Source organism: Ctenopharyngodon idella, chromosome 3, assembly GCF_019924925.1.
Source record: "Ctenopharyngodon idella isolate HZGC_01 chromosome 3, HZGC01, whole genome shotgun sequence".
NCBI classification, from domain to species: domain Eukaryota; kingdom Metazoa; phylum Chordata; class Actinopteri; order Cypriniformes; family Xenocyprididae; genus Ctenopharyngodon; species Ctenopharyngodon idella.
In genome coordinates this window covers 42,999,005-43,014,401 of record NC_067222.1, presented here as the reverse complement: position 1 = coordinate 43,014,401, position 15,397 = coordinate 42,999,005, and the positions used below count along the sequence as shown (strand labels likewise).

The 15,397-nt window shown below is 38.7% G+C and overlaps 1 protein-coding gene across 10 annotated transcripts in view; it reads left to right on the top strand.

Annotated features, from left to right (window-relative positions):
* Positions 1-13,886, top strand: part of LOC127509360 (glutamine-rich protein 2) — a 36,293-nt gene extending 22,407 nt beyond the window's left edge. For 8 of the 10 annotated variants that reach the window (XM_051887999.1, XM_051888000.1, XM_051888002.1 and 5 more), the window contains 8 exons: positions 368-486; positions 1,467-1,532; positions 2,378-2,479; positions 3,847-3,990; positions 5,252-5,417; positions 5,489-5,600; positions 9,533-9,634; positions 13,579-13,886. In XM_051887999.1, coding sequence (XP_051743959.1) covers positions 368-486; positions 1,467-1,532; positions 2,378-2,479; positions 3,847-3,990; positions 5,252-5,417; positions 5,489-5,600; positions 9,533-9,634; positions 13,579-13,727 — 960 coding nt within the window. In that variant the 3' untranslated portion in view covers positions 13,728-13,886. Of the gene's footprint in view, positions 1-367; positions 487-1,466; positions 1,533-2,377; positions 2,480-3,846; positions 3,991-5,251; positions 5,418-5,488; positions 5,626-9,532; positions 9,635-13,578 lie in introns of all 10 variants that reach the window. The other 2 variants (XR_007929209.1, XM_051888001.1) reach the window with 2 other exon arrangements.
* The last annotated feature ends 1,511 nt before the right edge of the window (positions 13,887-15,397 follow it).

Sequence of the window (15,397 nt, the reverse complement as noted above, 5' to 3'; positions counted from 1 at the left end):
AAGTCGTGTTCCAGAAATGAGGTTGATATCTCAGAAAATGAGCTTTCAGTAAGAGTTTGTTTGGGCGCAGTACCAAACATTTCCACTAGATGAAATTTGTTTCAAATGTTGTCATTTTTGACCTTTTAGAATAATGTCCATTATTTTTTTGAGTTCACATAGCAAGTGCCAAAACCTTTACCAAGTTTCGTACCATTTGGATGAAGTAAAAAAAAATAAAATAATAAAAAATGACCAAAATGACCGAAGAGCAGCAGAGGCATAATCTGGCATTTCTGCTCTCACAAATCTCAAACACCCCTGCATTTCCATCATAAGCGGTTGGATAGAAATAAGTATGTTTTGTAACATGTATGTCTTGGGCTAGTTGAACCGGATTGAGCTGGATCCTCTGAAGAAACAGCTGGATGATCGCTGGAGGACCATCCACAAGCATCTGCAGACACCGTCTCTCCCTGAACAGGACGACGCTGCTGGACTCAGGAAGTGAGCGACCAGATTCACTTTTTTATTTTATATATTTTATTAAATATTTTTGTCTTATAATATTTTAACAAGATGAGAACATGGCGTGGCGATGTCAAGGCATGGTGAAATTAGCGAAATTTCACCAGCAAAAAATGTTATCGTCCACTGTCAATAGTGTAGTGATGAACAAAGCATTGCTCACACAGAAGTCATGGTCAAACCTAGCATGATGTTGGCAAGCACGGCAAAATCGTTTTAAAAACGCTTGTGCGAAATTCCCAATTAAAATGTTAATTCCTACTGAAATAACTGTATTTCTCCCATGAAATTTCACAGAGCAATGGTAAATGTGACTGCTCTTTCAGACTGGCCAACACACTCACATGACAATTCTTAACTATTTTACTATTCATATTTTGTATGAATTAAATTATACAAATTCAAATTCAATCAACTCGTAAATTGTTACATTTTCTAGCCTTGCATGGTGGTCAGGTGGTCACAAGTGTGCTGCACACATCCTGAAAAGTGAAGCCAAAGCATTTCAATCGCCCCCTAGTGGCTGGCTACAGTATAGGTCATAAGCCCCACCTTTTCCATGTAATCGAATGGGACGCGAGCCAAACTAATCCAATAAAAATCCAATTATACTTCACATATTTTTCTTAGGAAGATGGTTTCTGCCATTTTAGGTAGTTTTTATCACGCTGACATATGTTCAAGTGTTCGTTTTTCCATTAACTTTGGTTTTAGTTAGTTATTTTATGCTTAAAAATGGAGTGTGACGTTATGATTGACAGTGTGTGCGGGACCTTGATACCGCGGCTCCACCTCAGCATCACTACTGTTCAGATTCGGGCTCCGAATTACGTAATTGGCATCGACCATTTCTGGGATATTTTGGCTTCATTTTGGAAGGAACAGCCATTTGACTAACATGATGGTGGTTGTATGGAAACAAACCTCACTGTCTTTGTGTCTTTCTTAATTTTTCAAAGACAATTAGTGGCCCGGTTTCACTGCATCTCCTGTGATCGTCCAGTGGATATGATGACACCAGGACAGTACGTAAATATTACACATGCATGACACTTTTTTTTGTCACAATTCATTAATTAAAAATATATTAAATTGTTCATATAGGCAATGACTTGAATACATCTCTTCTATAATGACATTGTTTCATTTTCTGAATTAAAATAAATATGTAATAATAAATGCAATTATTAAAATAAAAGTATTAATCAATAAATTAAAATAATATTAGTGTTTTTTGTGGTAAAGTCAAATATGTCTTGAGTAAAGCAAATTTACTTTCTAAATCCCATATCAACCTCGACTAGTTGAACAATACAAGGATAGACATGAAACGGCTCTTTTAATGCTTTTAAATAAATAATATAAAATTGCATAAATTATTTTTGAACTGACCAAAGTATGTAAAGGGAGAAGATTTCATCAAAAACAAACATTTTAACATTCGATGTAAAATCCACTATAGTTTTATATAGAATTGTTCTATAGTCTATACAGTATTCAATGCAATTACATCAGAAGTAACTGTAATTAAATTACAGAAAAATTAAAAGTAATCCTTTACTTTTTCAAGGGAAAAGTAATTAAATTGCAGTGATTATTTACAACATGATATTCATGATTAAGAAAAAATACCATGTATGTGTTAATTTTTAAGATGATTAAGATGGTGAATGTGCCTATTTAAGGTTGCATCACTTGACAATTTTAGAGTAATTAAATCAAATTTGTGATTAAAATCCAGTATTTTCTAAGACCTTGTCGCTTATTTTTAAAAAAAAAAGATATTTAAAAAGTTTCTGCTTGTCATATTCTCAAGACATCTTTGCTATCTCGCTGTGAACACTACAGTAAAGTCTCTGAATGTTTGCAGGCACATGGTCACCCTGCCCTCGGCCCCAGGACTGCCCTCTCACAAGTCCAACCGGCCCTACTCTGTGTATGAGCTGGAACAGATGCGGCAGCACTGCAGGAGGTGAGACAGGTCACATCCTCAAAGCTTTTCCAGTGCTTGTCCAGAAGGGGGACTCAAAACCCAAACGTACTTCACTGTGTTCTGCAGATTCCACACAGTAAACCTGACATGAACCTCAGTGATCTGTACAGCAACTTCCTGTATTCTAGGAAATGGTATTGTGAAAATGACAGAAAGCATTTGGACATACTTAAAAATGTATGAAGAGTTTGTGTAATATAACAAAATATCAAACCAGGTGGCATTTATTTGAAAGAAAGTAGTACACTTTCCTAGCAAAACATTTCACAGAAATTTTGTTGAGGTTTTAAATAATTCAAAGATCCCCCAACAAATAAGAAGTTCAAGTATTAGAAGTACTCGAGTGTGCTATTAGTATACTTTTTAAAACTAAAAATAAGAGTTTTAGTCTTTTTATGTAATTATCAGAGATGTACTTAAAAAAAATATGTATACTTGTATAAGTATTACTTATATATATTACTTAAGTATACTTATACTGACAAGTATATTTGGCCTGTTCTTGTACTTAAACTTTTGATCAAGATATATTTAAGAAAAGCATATTTTTGAATCAAGTTTATAGTGATTTTGGGCTGGAATAGCTGTTACCATTACCAGAATCACAAAACATCAAGTCAGATAGCCAAAGGATCAAGTCTCTTTATCTTTATATACCTAAAACATTAGCATAAATCCACTGGTAGTGTACAAAAGTACTTAAAGTACAGTTAAAGGTTTATTTCAAGGTTAAAAATTAATGTCTAAATACAAACTTAGAAGTATACATAAATTGCCAAAATGTTTATAATTGGTAAAGTATGAAGTATGATGTTAAAAGCTAGTATTACTGAGGGTTTATTATAAAGTGTACTTTCATAGGTAAAAAAAAGTGAACTAGAAATATACAGCAAGTAAACTAACAGTTTATCTATGTTAACTATGAAAAACTTAGATGTAAACAAAGTTTACTACTGATACACTTAAAAATATACTTTTATAAACCAGAGTGGCCAATTTTGTCTCAAGAAGTATTGAAAAATAAATTTTATTTAATAAAATGAACCCTAATACTTTTTTATTAGGGGTTTCTTTTGTAGTTATCTAATGAAACAACATATTTAAGTGGAGTGTACATGTCCCAATATTTGTGATCCCAGTGTAAAATAAAACTAAATTTAAGCAATGAAATACTGGTCACATGACCAGTGGTAATTACTGATGAAGTCTGTTGAAGTTGATCAATGAGAACTCTGGCTGTTTATTTGTCTCAGCCTGAAAATAACCAGGATATCTTGGACAGGATAAATGGTTTGTTTTGAGAGAGGCTTGGCACAGGATGAGCACAGACATGTTTTAATGTGCAGGCAGATAGATCAAGAGCCCAGTCAGTTTCCTACATCAAGGACACCCAAGCTCCCTTACAGCCAGGGTCTGCCAGAACTTTCACGGACCCGCTACCGGCCCACCCCGGGCCCAGGAAAAAGGAGCAGCCGGACCCTGTGCAAGCAGTGAGTTAGACTCGTGACACACAGACCCAAGGTTTCTTTAGATAGACGTCAGTTTACAGTCCAGGTGCAGATATCTAACATTTTTTCTAGAAAATGTATCTAGTCTAAAGCTCTCCTGCAGTTACTCTGTTACATATTCTGTGTATCTTCACTCTTAAAAAAAAGGTTCTTTATTGACATCTGTGGTTCCATGAAGAACCTTTAACATCCATGGAATCTTTCCATTCCACAAGATTCTTTATAGTGGAAAAGGTTCTTTAGATTATTAAAATGAAAGGTTCTGAAAGGTTCTTTGTGGGACACAAAATGGTTCTTCATATGGCATTGCTGTGAAAACCCCTTTTTGAAATCTTTATCTTTAAAGCCTTCTTCAGAATGTCAGTCCAAATTCGATTTCTGTGCATATCAGATTCGAATCTGATAATATTTAGCAAGTGTTAACGGCAAAAAAAAAAAAAAAAAAAAATCACATAAAATACGATTTTTACAAATCTGTTTCAAGCAACATTTATTTTAATGACAACTCTCGGAATAGTTTTAGCATCTTATTGAACATGGCAATGTTAATGTATTTGGCCTTGGTGGACTAGATCTCATATCCATGCTGCTGCTGCAGAGCAAGTATGGACTTGCTACTGCTAATAGATACACTGACATGCTGTTGTGAGCATGTAAGATATGCTGCTGCCGCATGAATAGACTTACATAAATCCTGCAGCAGATCGAGGCAGGCGGAGCTGGAGGGTCTCAGAGGAACTCTGACTAGCTAAGCACACACTGAACCAGACTATTTAAATGTTGAGCAAGCAATCTCATTAGCTGAAGGATTAGCAGAAGCCAATCAGTTTGTGCCATGCAGTAATGATGTGATTGCTTGCAGATTGCATGTAAAGGACTGATCAGCCTGTGCCATCTAGAGTTTAATGACTGAACTAGATGTATGTGGTTTGATATCCTATTCAAATCACATATCTGGAAATCTGTTTCAGCGGAGATGGCTGTATGGAATAAAGCAGTGCATGCCAACCTCCTACTTTTCTACCTCATTAAGCCCAAAGTATACTTCACTTTTTATGTGTACGATAGAGTCCACTTACGGCGCTCTTGACGTTAACAAATCGGATATGAATTGTTGCGATACACAGTGTGGACAGTCAATAATTCAGATCAGTTTCCAATCGGATGCACAATTAATCAGATTTGGACTGACAGTGTGAACATAGTCTAGGAGTTGAATGTTGTTTTACGTCCTATTATTCAGTGAGAGGATCGCAGAAATGGCGGATTACAGTTACCTGGCCCGTAGCTGCGGGGGGAGCCATACCCTTACCTACCCCAGCCGCCGCTACACCCGCATTCAGCACATCACCCATCTGATCCAGAATGACGAGGAGAGTCGGCCCATGCCCTCCGGACCACCCCCACAGGTCTGACACGTCACGCTTACAGAATCATTTGAACTGTAAGCATGTATGAACCGTGAGCTCTGTTCCTTCAGGCAGAAGAAGCCAACATCATGGGTTTGGACGGACAGGTCTATAAGGGCCGAATGAACAGCAGAGCAGTGAGGCTCTCTGAGACAAGATTACCCACCATCTCTCCTCGAGAAGGCAAGATCACATGTCAAAAGCTCATGTAAATTTCAGCAGCATCTAGCCTCAACATACACTAGTGGCCAGAGGGGATATTTACACAACATTTGATTTTAATGACCCTACAAGTTCAATTAAACCATCAAAATATAAGGAATGTTATATCAGGATAATGAAAACACACATGAAAACAAAAAATTACGGCTACATAAAATGCATAGAAAAACAAAAAGCTCAAGAAAAGAAATCATACATTTACTAAATTAAAACCAGTTATTATATTTCATTGGTTCTCCCTTTGCTTTGTATGTCAGCTTGGCCAAAAATGATGTCCGCACAGTTTGATGTTTCATTGCATTTGCCCAAATGAAACAATTGAAACACAGAGCGTGTGCATTAATTCTACATTTCAAGCACAACCACGCAATATGCTTACAAAATATTTAATACATTTTCAGTAATATGTTTGAATAGAAGGTGAAGATGTCATGACATCACTTTTGGCCACTATCTGCTGTACTTTACTGCATTCAAAGCTTTAAAAGTTCATCCAAAAATGAAAGTTCTGGCATTATTTACTCACCCTCATTTCGTTCCAAACATATATGCTGCTATTTTTTATTGACTATGCCAGTTAATCTCCAAAAATGACAACAAAAACTATAAAAACATCATATAAGTATTAGTCCAGACTCATGTGCTATATTTCCAGTGTTCTGAAGTCACTGTTGCTCTCAAATCTCATTTCCACTTTAGCATATTCAAATTTGTGAATGTGCTAATTCTTCAGAAGACTTGGAATTAAAGTGCATGAGTTACATAGATATCTCCAACATGCAACAACATCCGCTCTGGCGCCAACACAACATGCATGTGTCATGGTGCTCTCGTGAACACGCGTTTAAGATTAATATTTGTTAAATAAAGTGGTAAATAATGTTTTTTGTGCAAACAAAACACTCGCGCCGTTTCATGAAGTGAGGTTAAATCATTGAAGTCACATGGATTACTGTAATGATGTCTTTACTACCTTTCTGGGGCTTGAAAGTGGTAGTTGCGTAGACTGTCCATGGAGGGACAGAAATCTCTCAGATTTCATTAAAAAGATCTTCATTTGTGTTCAGAAGATGAACAAAATGGTTTGGAATGACATGAGGGTGAGTAAATGACAGAATTTTCATATTTGGCTGAACTATCCCTTTAAGGACTGTTCCACAGATGCATGTGTAATAACTGTTTATGGTTCATTCAACAAGCATAAAAAACATGGTTTTAAAAAAAAAAACCCTTTCCAATAAAGATATGTAAAGCTTATTTGGATTTTACATAATTATCTTTAAAATACAGTATACCGAAAAGGGGACATTTCTTTTTTTTTTGCTGAATTAGGTTTTTGCTCCCACCTACTATTATTTTCATAACAAAAGTTTCTTGCGCAAATGCAAAGATTCTCAAGGGAATGCAAAAGTTTACTAAAAGCAAATCTAAATTTTCCTCGCATCTTATTTTTTCCCAGTCACCATGGCTGTTTATGGGCTCCATAGATGTCAGTTCTCTAGATCTGGAACGGCTTTGACACGAGAACAGTTGATCACATGAATGATTGTTTCTTGCGTTGGAAACTGTTCATTGATGGTAGAAGCTTCTGTTGTGTTTGGGATAATGTCCAGACTCAATACGGGGGCCTCACGGCCCTGATCATGCTGCACCTCACGACTTGTTACGTAACGCATCTTAACATGTACGTCCATCTGTACGTTTGGCCCACTTTTTGCTTGTCTTGCAATGGAAGACTGTGTCTGGACTGCAGGGGAGAAGAAGAGCGCCCTGGGATCAGATAGAAATATACAGAAGATTGCAGAAACTTTGATTAGGGTTGTCTAGAGTAGTTGGTTGTGGTGTAGTTTTATTCAGAATTGAGGTGAAAGGAGGGCAGTAGGGCTTGAGACTAGATTCAGATGGAGGAAGGGGTTTTATGTTTCATTGCTGGATAGCAGAGCTAGTAACAACAGACCTGAAGGAAAACTGGTCTCAGATGTTTGCCCTTCATTGCATCACTGAATCAAGGAAAGGAGGTTGAAAGTCAAACGATAGACAACTGCTTGGCAGATGAGCCATGTCATGCTTGACCGAGCAAAAGTTTGGCAGCTTGTCCATGTGACTCAGTTAAAGAGATGATTTATGAGAAGATGAGTTCAGTTTCGAAGGTCAGAAGTTGTTGTCTGGTTCCAAAAAAAGCACAACAGTCACATTCTTGAAAATTCATAGATGAACAATCATATATAAAACATCTAAGACTGACCTACCATGAGACCATTATACCATTGTTTCTGATTCAGTTACATGATTGTCAGTGCTTCATGTGATGTGCATTTCATTACCTCACAGAAGACGTTCTCACTGTCTCACACATCAAGTCTTTTTTCTGATTGGATGTAAGTTTTGCTTAAAATCAAAGCTTGTAATGTGATATGTGATTCATCTGGAACCTGGTTGGTTTGTTCAAGAGCTCAAAAGAAAGTATTAAATGAATTTTAATTCAGAAATTAAAAACATGATCATCATAAATGAGTAGGGCTTTCTACTTACTCGCTGTGTAGGAAGTTTTCTGCGCACAAAAATCAGAAGTCTGAAATCCGCATCTCAGACAGCGTGCAAATACTGAATTGAGTTCTCTTTCACGTCTTCTTGCGCTTGAAAATGCCCGTATTGGAGAATATCCTTGTAAACAAAGTCAGTTATGTCTTAAGTGAACATAAACAGTATTTTGGATCCATGCAGGCTAGCTCTTAAAGTGACAGCAGCCTAAAATATACCTGCAGCTGTCTGTGTCTTTAATGTTAATCAAACAACAAAAGACAAAGAAAAATCACTCACTGCTCTTGACTGAATAACTTTTGTAACTTTTATAAGGAAAAGGGTAAATTTTCTTAAGTCACCGGCCATTGGCAGGTGTGGCAAACAGTTGGTTTTAGGCACTGAGAGTATCTAAGTTACTGTATGAATGAATTGCATTTGTAATGTATTTTTGAATGAATTAAAGGGTTAGTTCACCTAAAAATGTCATTAATTACTCACCCTCATGTTGTTCCAAACCCATAAGACCTTTGTACATCTTCGGAACACAAATTAAGATATTTTTGATGAAATCCGACAGCTCTCTGACTCCTCAATAGACAGCAATTTAACCACCACTTTCAAGGTCCAGAAAGGTAGTAAAAACACATTAAAACAGTCAACGTGACTACGGTGGTTTAACCTTCATTTTATGAAGTGACGAGAATACTATTCGTGTGCAAAAACAAAACAAAAATAACGACTTTATTCAACAATATCTTCTCTTCTGTGTCATTCTCGTACCCTGTTTACGTTCAGCGCTTCCAGGTTCTACGTCCGAACAGCAACTCGTTATTGGCCGGTTCCTGTGTCAGCATCACACAAATGCATCGTGCTGCTCACCTGGACAGTGTCAGCCAATAATGAGTCAGCATTCTGACATAGAACCTGGAAGCGCTGAATGTAAACAACGTATGAGAATGACACAGAAGAGAAGATATTGTTGAATAAAGTCATTATTTTTGTTTTGTTTTTGCACACAAAAAGTATTTTTGTCACTTCATTACATTAAAGTTGAACCACTGCAGTCACGTTGACTGTTTTAACGATGTCTTTACTACCCTTCTGAACCTTGAAAGTGGTGGTTAAATTGCTCTCCATGGACGAGTCATATACCTCTCAGATTTCATCAAAAATATCCTAATTTGTGTTCTGAAGATGAATGAAGGTCTTACGGGTTTAGAACAACATGAGGGTGAGTAATAAATGACAGAATTTTCATTTTGGGTGAACTAACCCTTTAATAGATCCAGACAAGCACCACTGACTGATAAAGGTCAGTGTTGCTGTCATTGCCCTCATGCCTGACATTTGGATTGTCGCTGCTATTGCAGGCAACTGGAAGAGCAAAGACAAGGTGAGCCGCTCGCAGTCGCAGAGGTCTAGTGGAGTGGATGCTGGCCATGGAAGTGCCAAGACTCAGCGCAGCTACTCAGGTGGGTTACGAGGAGCAACACACGTAAACACATGGACAGCAGTGAAGAACAAAGCCGTTAAAGTTGGCTGTAAATGAACACTGGCTGTTTACAATGCAAGCTATTTTAGTTACAAGGCTAACCGTGTTGAAGTGCTGGTAACACTGAGGTGCTGTTCTTGACCTGTGAACTTTAAATACCCTGTCTGTGCCCAAGTTGAGCCTCACAAGGTTATGGCCTTACCCATGCCTGAACTAACAGAGAAGTCAAAATAGTCAGTGGTAAACAAAGACAGTGTTTTTCTGGGCGGCTCCCGAGTCCCAGCAGCATGTGTGAAATGATCAGTGGTGTTTGTTAAGGCAAGTATCACTGTTTCTCGTTTTTAACATTAGAGCTTTAAACAAAAACCCCTAACACTGAGAATTAAACTTCATTGTGTGACTCGACCCACAGTGTTATCAGGGAAACCACTAGGCAACCACAAAACGTCCTAGTATCAAGCTGGTGACTTTACTACACAAAAGTACAATAATTATATATATATATATATACACACTGCTCAAAAAAAAAAAAAACACTTTTTAATCGGAGAATAGCATCAAGTCAGCTAAACTCCTGGGATATTGATCTGGTCAGTTCAGTAGCAGAGGGGGTTGTTAATCAGTTTCAGCTGCTTTGGTGTTAATGAAATTAACAACAGGTGCACTAGATGGGCAACAATGAGACGACCCCCAAAACAGGAATGGTTTTACAGGTGGAGGCCACTGACATTTTTTTTCCCTGCTCGTCTTTTCTGACTGTTTTTCACTAGTTTTGCATTTGGCTAGGGTCAGTGTCACTACTGGTAGCATGAGGCGATACCTGGACCCTACAGAGTTTGCATAGGCAGTTCAACTCCTCCAGGATGGCACATCAATACGTGCCATTGCCAGAAGGTTTGCTGTGTCTCCCAGCACAGTCTTAAGAGCATGGAGGAGATTCCAGGAGACAGGCAGTTACTCTAGGAGAGCTGGACAGGACCGTAGAAGGTCCTTAACCCATCAGCAGGACCGGTACCTGCTCCTTTGTGTAAGGAGGAACAGGATGAGCACTACCAGAGCCCTACAAAATGACCTCCAGCAGGCCACTGGTGTGAATGTCTCTGACCAAACAATCAGAAACAGACTTCATGAGGGTGGCCTGAGGGCCTGACATCCTCTAGTGGGCCCTATACTCACTGCTCGGCACCGTGGAGCTCGATTGGCATTTGCCATTGAACACCAGAATTGGCAGGTCCGCCACCGGCGCCCTGTGCTTTTCAGATGAGAGCAGGTTCACCCTGAGCACATGACAGACGTGAAAGGGTCTGGAGAAGCTGTGGATAATATTATGCTGCCTGTAACATCGTTCAGCATGACCGGTTTGGTGGTGGGTCAGTGATGGTCTGGGGAGGCATATCCATGGAGGGGTGCACAGACCTCTGCAGGCTAGACAATGGCACCCTGACTGCCATTAGGTATCGGGATGAAATCCTTGGACCCATTGTCAGACCCTACACTGGTGCAGTGGGTCCTGGGTTCTTCCTGGTGCACGACAATGCCCGGCCTCATGTGGCGAGAGTATGCAGGCAGCTCCTGGAGGATGAAGGAATTGATACCATTGAATAGCCCCCATGCTCGCCTGACCTAAATCCAATAGAACACCTCTGGGACATTATGTTTCGGTCCATCCAACGCCGCCAGGTTGCACCTCATACTGTCCAGGAGCTCAGTGATGCCCTGGTCCAGATCTGGGGAGGAAATACCCCAGGACACCATCCAACGTCTCATTAGGAGCGTGCCCCAATGTTGTCAGGCATGCATACAAGCATGTGGGGGCCATACAAACTACTGAGTACCATTTTGAGTTGCTGCAATGAAATTTCAGCAAAATGGACTAACCTGCTGCATCATTTTTTCACTTTGATTTTCAGGGTGTCTTTGAATTCAGTCCTCTGTAGGTTGATAATTTTCATTTCCATCAAACGATGTGTTATCGCCTAACACATTACCCAGTCCATATCAGTATAGATATCCAGCATGATATTTTTCCCCATTTCCCCAAAATGTTCCTTTAATTTTTTTGAGCAGTATATATATATATATATATATATATATATATACAAACCCGATTCCAAAAAAGTTGGGACACTGTACAAATTGTGAATAAAAAAGGAATGCAATGATGTGGAAGTTTCAAATTTCAATATTTTATTCAGAATACAACATAGATGACATATCAAATGTTTAAACTGAGAAAATGCATCATTTTAAGGGAAAAATAAGTTTTTTAAATTTTAAATTTCATGGCATCAACACATCTCAAAAAAGTTGGGACAAGGCCATGTTTACCACTGTGTGGCATCCCCTCTTCTTTTTATAACAGTCTGCAAATATCTGGGGACTGAGGATAACAAGTTGCTCAAGTTTAGGAATAGGAATGTTGTCCCATTCTTGTCTAATACAGGCTTCTAGTTGCTCAACTGTCTTAGTTCTTCTTTGTCGCATCTTCTTTGTCGCATCTTATGATGCGCCAAATGTTTTCTATGGGTGAAAGATCTGGACTGCAGGCTGGCCCTTTCAGTACCCGGATCCTTCTTCTACGCAGCCGTGATGTTGTAATTGATGCAGTATGTGGTCTGGCATTGTCATGTTGGAAAATGCAAGGTCTTCCCTGAAAGAGATGACGTCTGGATGGGAGCATATGTTGTTCTAGAACTTTGATATACCTTTCAGCATTATTGGTGCCTTTCCAGATGCGTAAGCTGCCCATGCCACACGCACTCATGCAACCCCATACCATCAGAGATGCAGGCTTCTGAACTGAGCGCTGATAACAACTTGGGTTGTCCTTGTCCTCTTTAGTCCGGATGGCGTCCCAGTTTTCCAAAAAGAACTTCAAATTTTGATTCGTCTGACCACAGAACAGTTTTCCACTTTGCCACGGTCCATTTTAAATGAGCCTTGGCCCAGAGAAAACGCCTGCGCTTCTGGATCATGTTTAGATATGGCTTCTATTTTGACCTATAGAGTTTTAGCCGGCAACGGCGAATGGCACGGTGGATTGTGTTCACCGACAATGTTTTCTGGAAGTATTCCTGAGCCCATGTTGTGATTTCCATTACAGTAGCATTCCTGTATGTGATGCAGTGCCGTCTAAGGGCCTGAAGATCACGGGCATCCAGTATGGTTTTCCGGCCTTGACCCTTACGCACAGAGATTGTTCCAGATTCTCTGAATCTTTGGATGATATTATGTACTGTAGATGATGATAACTTCAAACTCTTTGCAATTTTTCTCTGAGAAACTCCTTTCTGATATTGCTCCACTATTTTTTGCCGCAGCATTGGGGGAATTGGTGATCCTCTGCCCATCTTGACTTCTGAGAGATGCTGCCACTCTGAGAGGCTCTTTTTATACCCAATCATGTTGCCAATTGACCTAATAAGTTGCAAACTGGTCCTCCAGTTGTTCCTTATATGTACATTTAACTTTTCCAGCCTCTTATTGCTACCTGTCCCAACTTTTTTGGAATGTGTAGCTCTCATGAAATCCAAAATGAGCCAATATTTGGCATGACATTTCAAAATGTCTCACTTTCAACATTTGATATGTTATCTATATTCTATTGTGAATAAAATATAAGTTTATGAGATTTGTAAATTATTGCATTCCTTTTTTATTCACAATTTGTACAGTGTCCCAACTTTTTTGGAATCGGGTTTGTATATATATATATATATATATATATATATATATATATATATATATATATAAATTAATTGTAATATAGCATTTTTAAACATTACTTAGTGCACCTTTCTTTTTATTTCTACTAAAGTGAAGTCGTTTAGTGTCTGACAGATGCCAGTTTACGACCTCCAGTTGTACCTGATTCAGTAGAGTGGCCTTTAACCTTTCACCTCTGCCCTCCCTTCACTCCCACAGCTTCCAGTATCTCGGTGAGAGATCGGCCCCTGTCCTCCATGGATTGCCTGTCCCATGACGTCCCGCTCCAGTCCTCATTCCATGACACCACCACAGAGCGCAACAAAGACCTCAACCAATCAGAAGATGAGCCTGTGACATCACTGTAGAGCTCCTCCAGTAGGAGCTGCTCCATTGTTTGAATGAAATGTTTACAGCAGGGCAAGACACAAGCTCTGTTTGTGTACAGTGTTCATCTGTAACGTCAAGAATATCTAAATAAGATTTAATAAATGTTTTTATGCAGTCATATTAAATACATAAAATACTGTTGGTCATCCCATGTGATTAATAATTCGCTTTCACGTTCTTAACACTCTGTGTTGATCTGAATCCAACCCAGTACTTGCTGGTGAACATTTTTTTTTTTTTTTTTTTTTTTTTTTCAGTCATTTAAAACCAGTACAAAGTATCTGTAATATATTCATGTGTTTCACCACTTATCTACCTCTTGAAACGTACAACTAAACAGCGCTCCTATCAGTCAGTTTTACTCTTTAGTTGTGGTGGTAATCTGTCTCACTGCTGCACCATTGTTGAAAGTATGTTTCTATATGAGTTATTGCACTGAATGTCACACATGTATAAAAATGTCAATTCAGTAAACACTCATCATAAACATAATCCAGGTCTTGTGTTGAATTCATGTTAATGCAGTTGTTTTACGTTTTGTTTGGAGCTACTCGTGATTAATTTGATGACATTTACCTTACATTTAGTACATTTACATTCATTTTCACACCATTTCCAATTTGAACTTTGTTTCTGGAACAACGTGAGGTACACAGTGTCACAGTATATTATTCACATGTGCAGACCACACACACTTCCTGTAGCGGATCAAAGACCTCATTTCCAAATTACTGTGAACCATTTTTTTATTCAGCACATGACATGACATTCAAATAAGATTTTGAGCAGCTTATTTGATTTGATGTTCAGCAATAAAAACCTCTTATTTTTCACATATGGTGGACAATGTGTTGACAAGCTAAGATTAGAAATATTGTAATTAATGAACAATTGTATTACCATAGCCACTTTTCCACCGTCGAGCCGAACAGTTCTCAGTGCGTAACCGTTCCATTCCGTGCCCATCCGGGCCAGCTGGTACGGTTACGGTTTCATTTTCCACTGTGGGGCTGATAACGGCCGCTCTTTGGAATATAATATAAAAGCGTCAGTCGTTGCCTTGGTAACGCAACTGTTTACTGATGATATGAGATGTAAATAACGACCGCGTTATGAAGAATAATCAAATATTTCTTTTAGTTTTATTATTAATTTATGTTTACGTCGCTCAAATAGAGCGCTTAGCCAGCTGTGGAGAAACTGGTAGCCAGGCAACAGACAAGTGACCAATCCTGTGTGGCGACGTCACTTCACGCGTTCTACCAGCACGATTCAGACAACCGTGCCAAGAATCCCGGCCGAGAACGGTTTGTAATCGTGCCGTGCCGTACCAGGAACTATTTCTTACCATTCCCGTTCGGCCCGACGGTGGAAAAGCGGCTCACGGTGTAAAATATATTCATACACACACACAGCCATTGAAACGTTCCGCACAGTTCACTACCTTACCATACCGCAAAGAGTAATATTGTGAAATATTATTACAATATATTTTAAAATGTAATTTATTCTTGTTATGGCAAATCTGTTGCATTCACAAGATATATATTTTAGGGCTGACTATCTGTGTGAAAGTCCCCCTGTGGTGAAAATCAAGTTTTAAATGTTGTTCATATGTCTATGTTGTGTTTTTAACATGCTTTAAGAC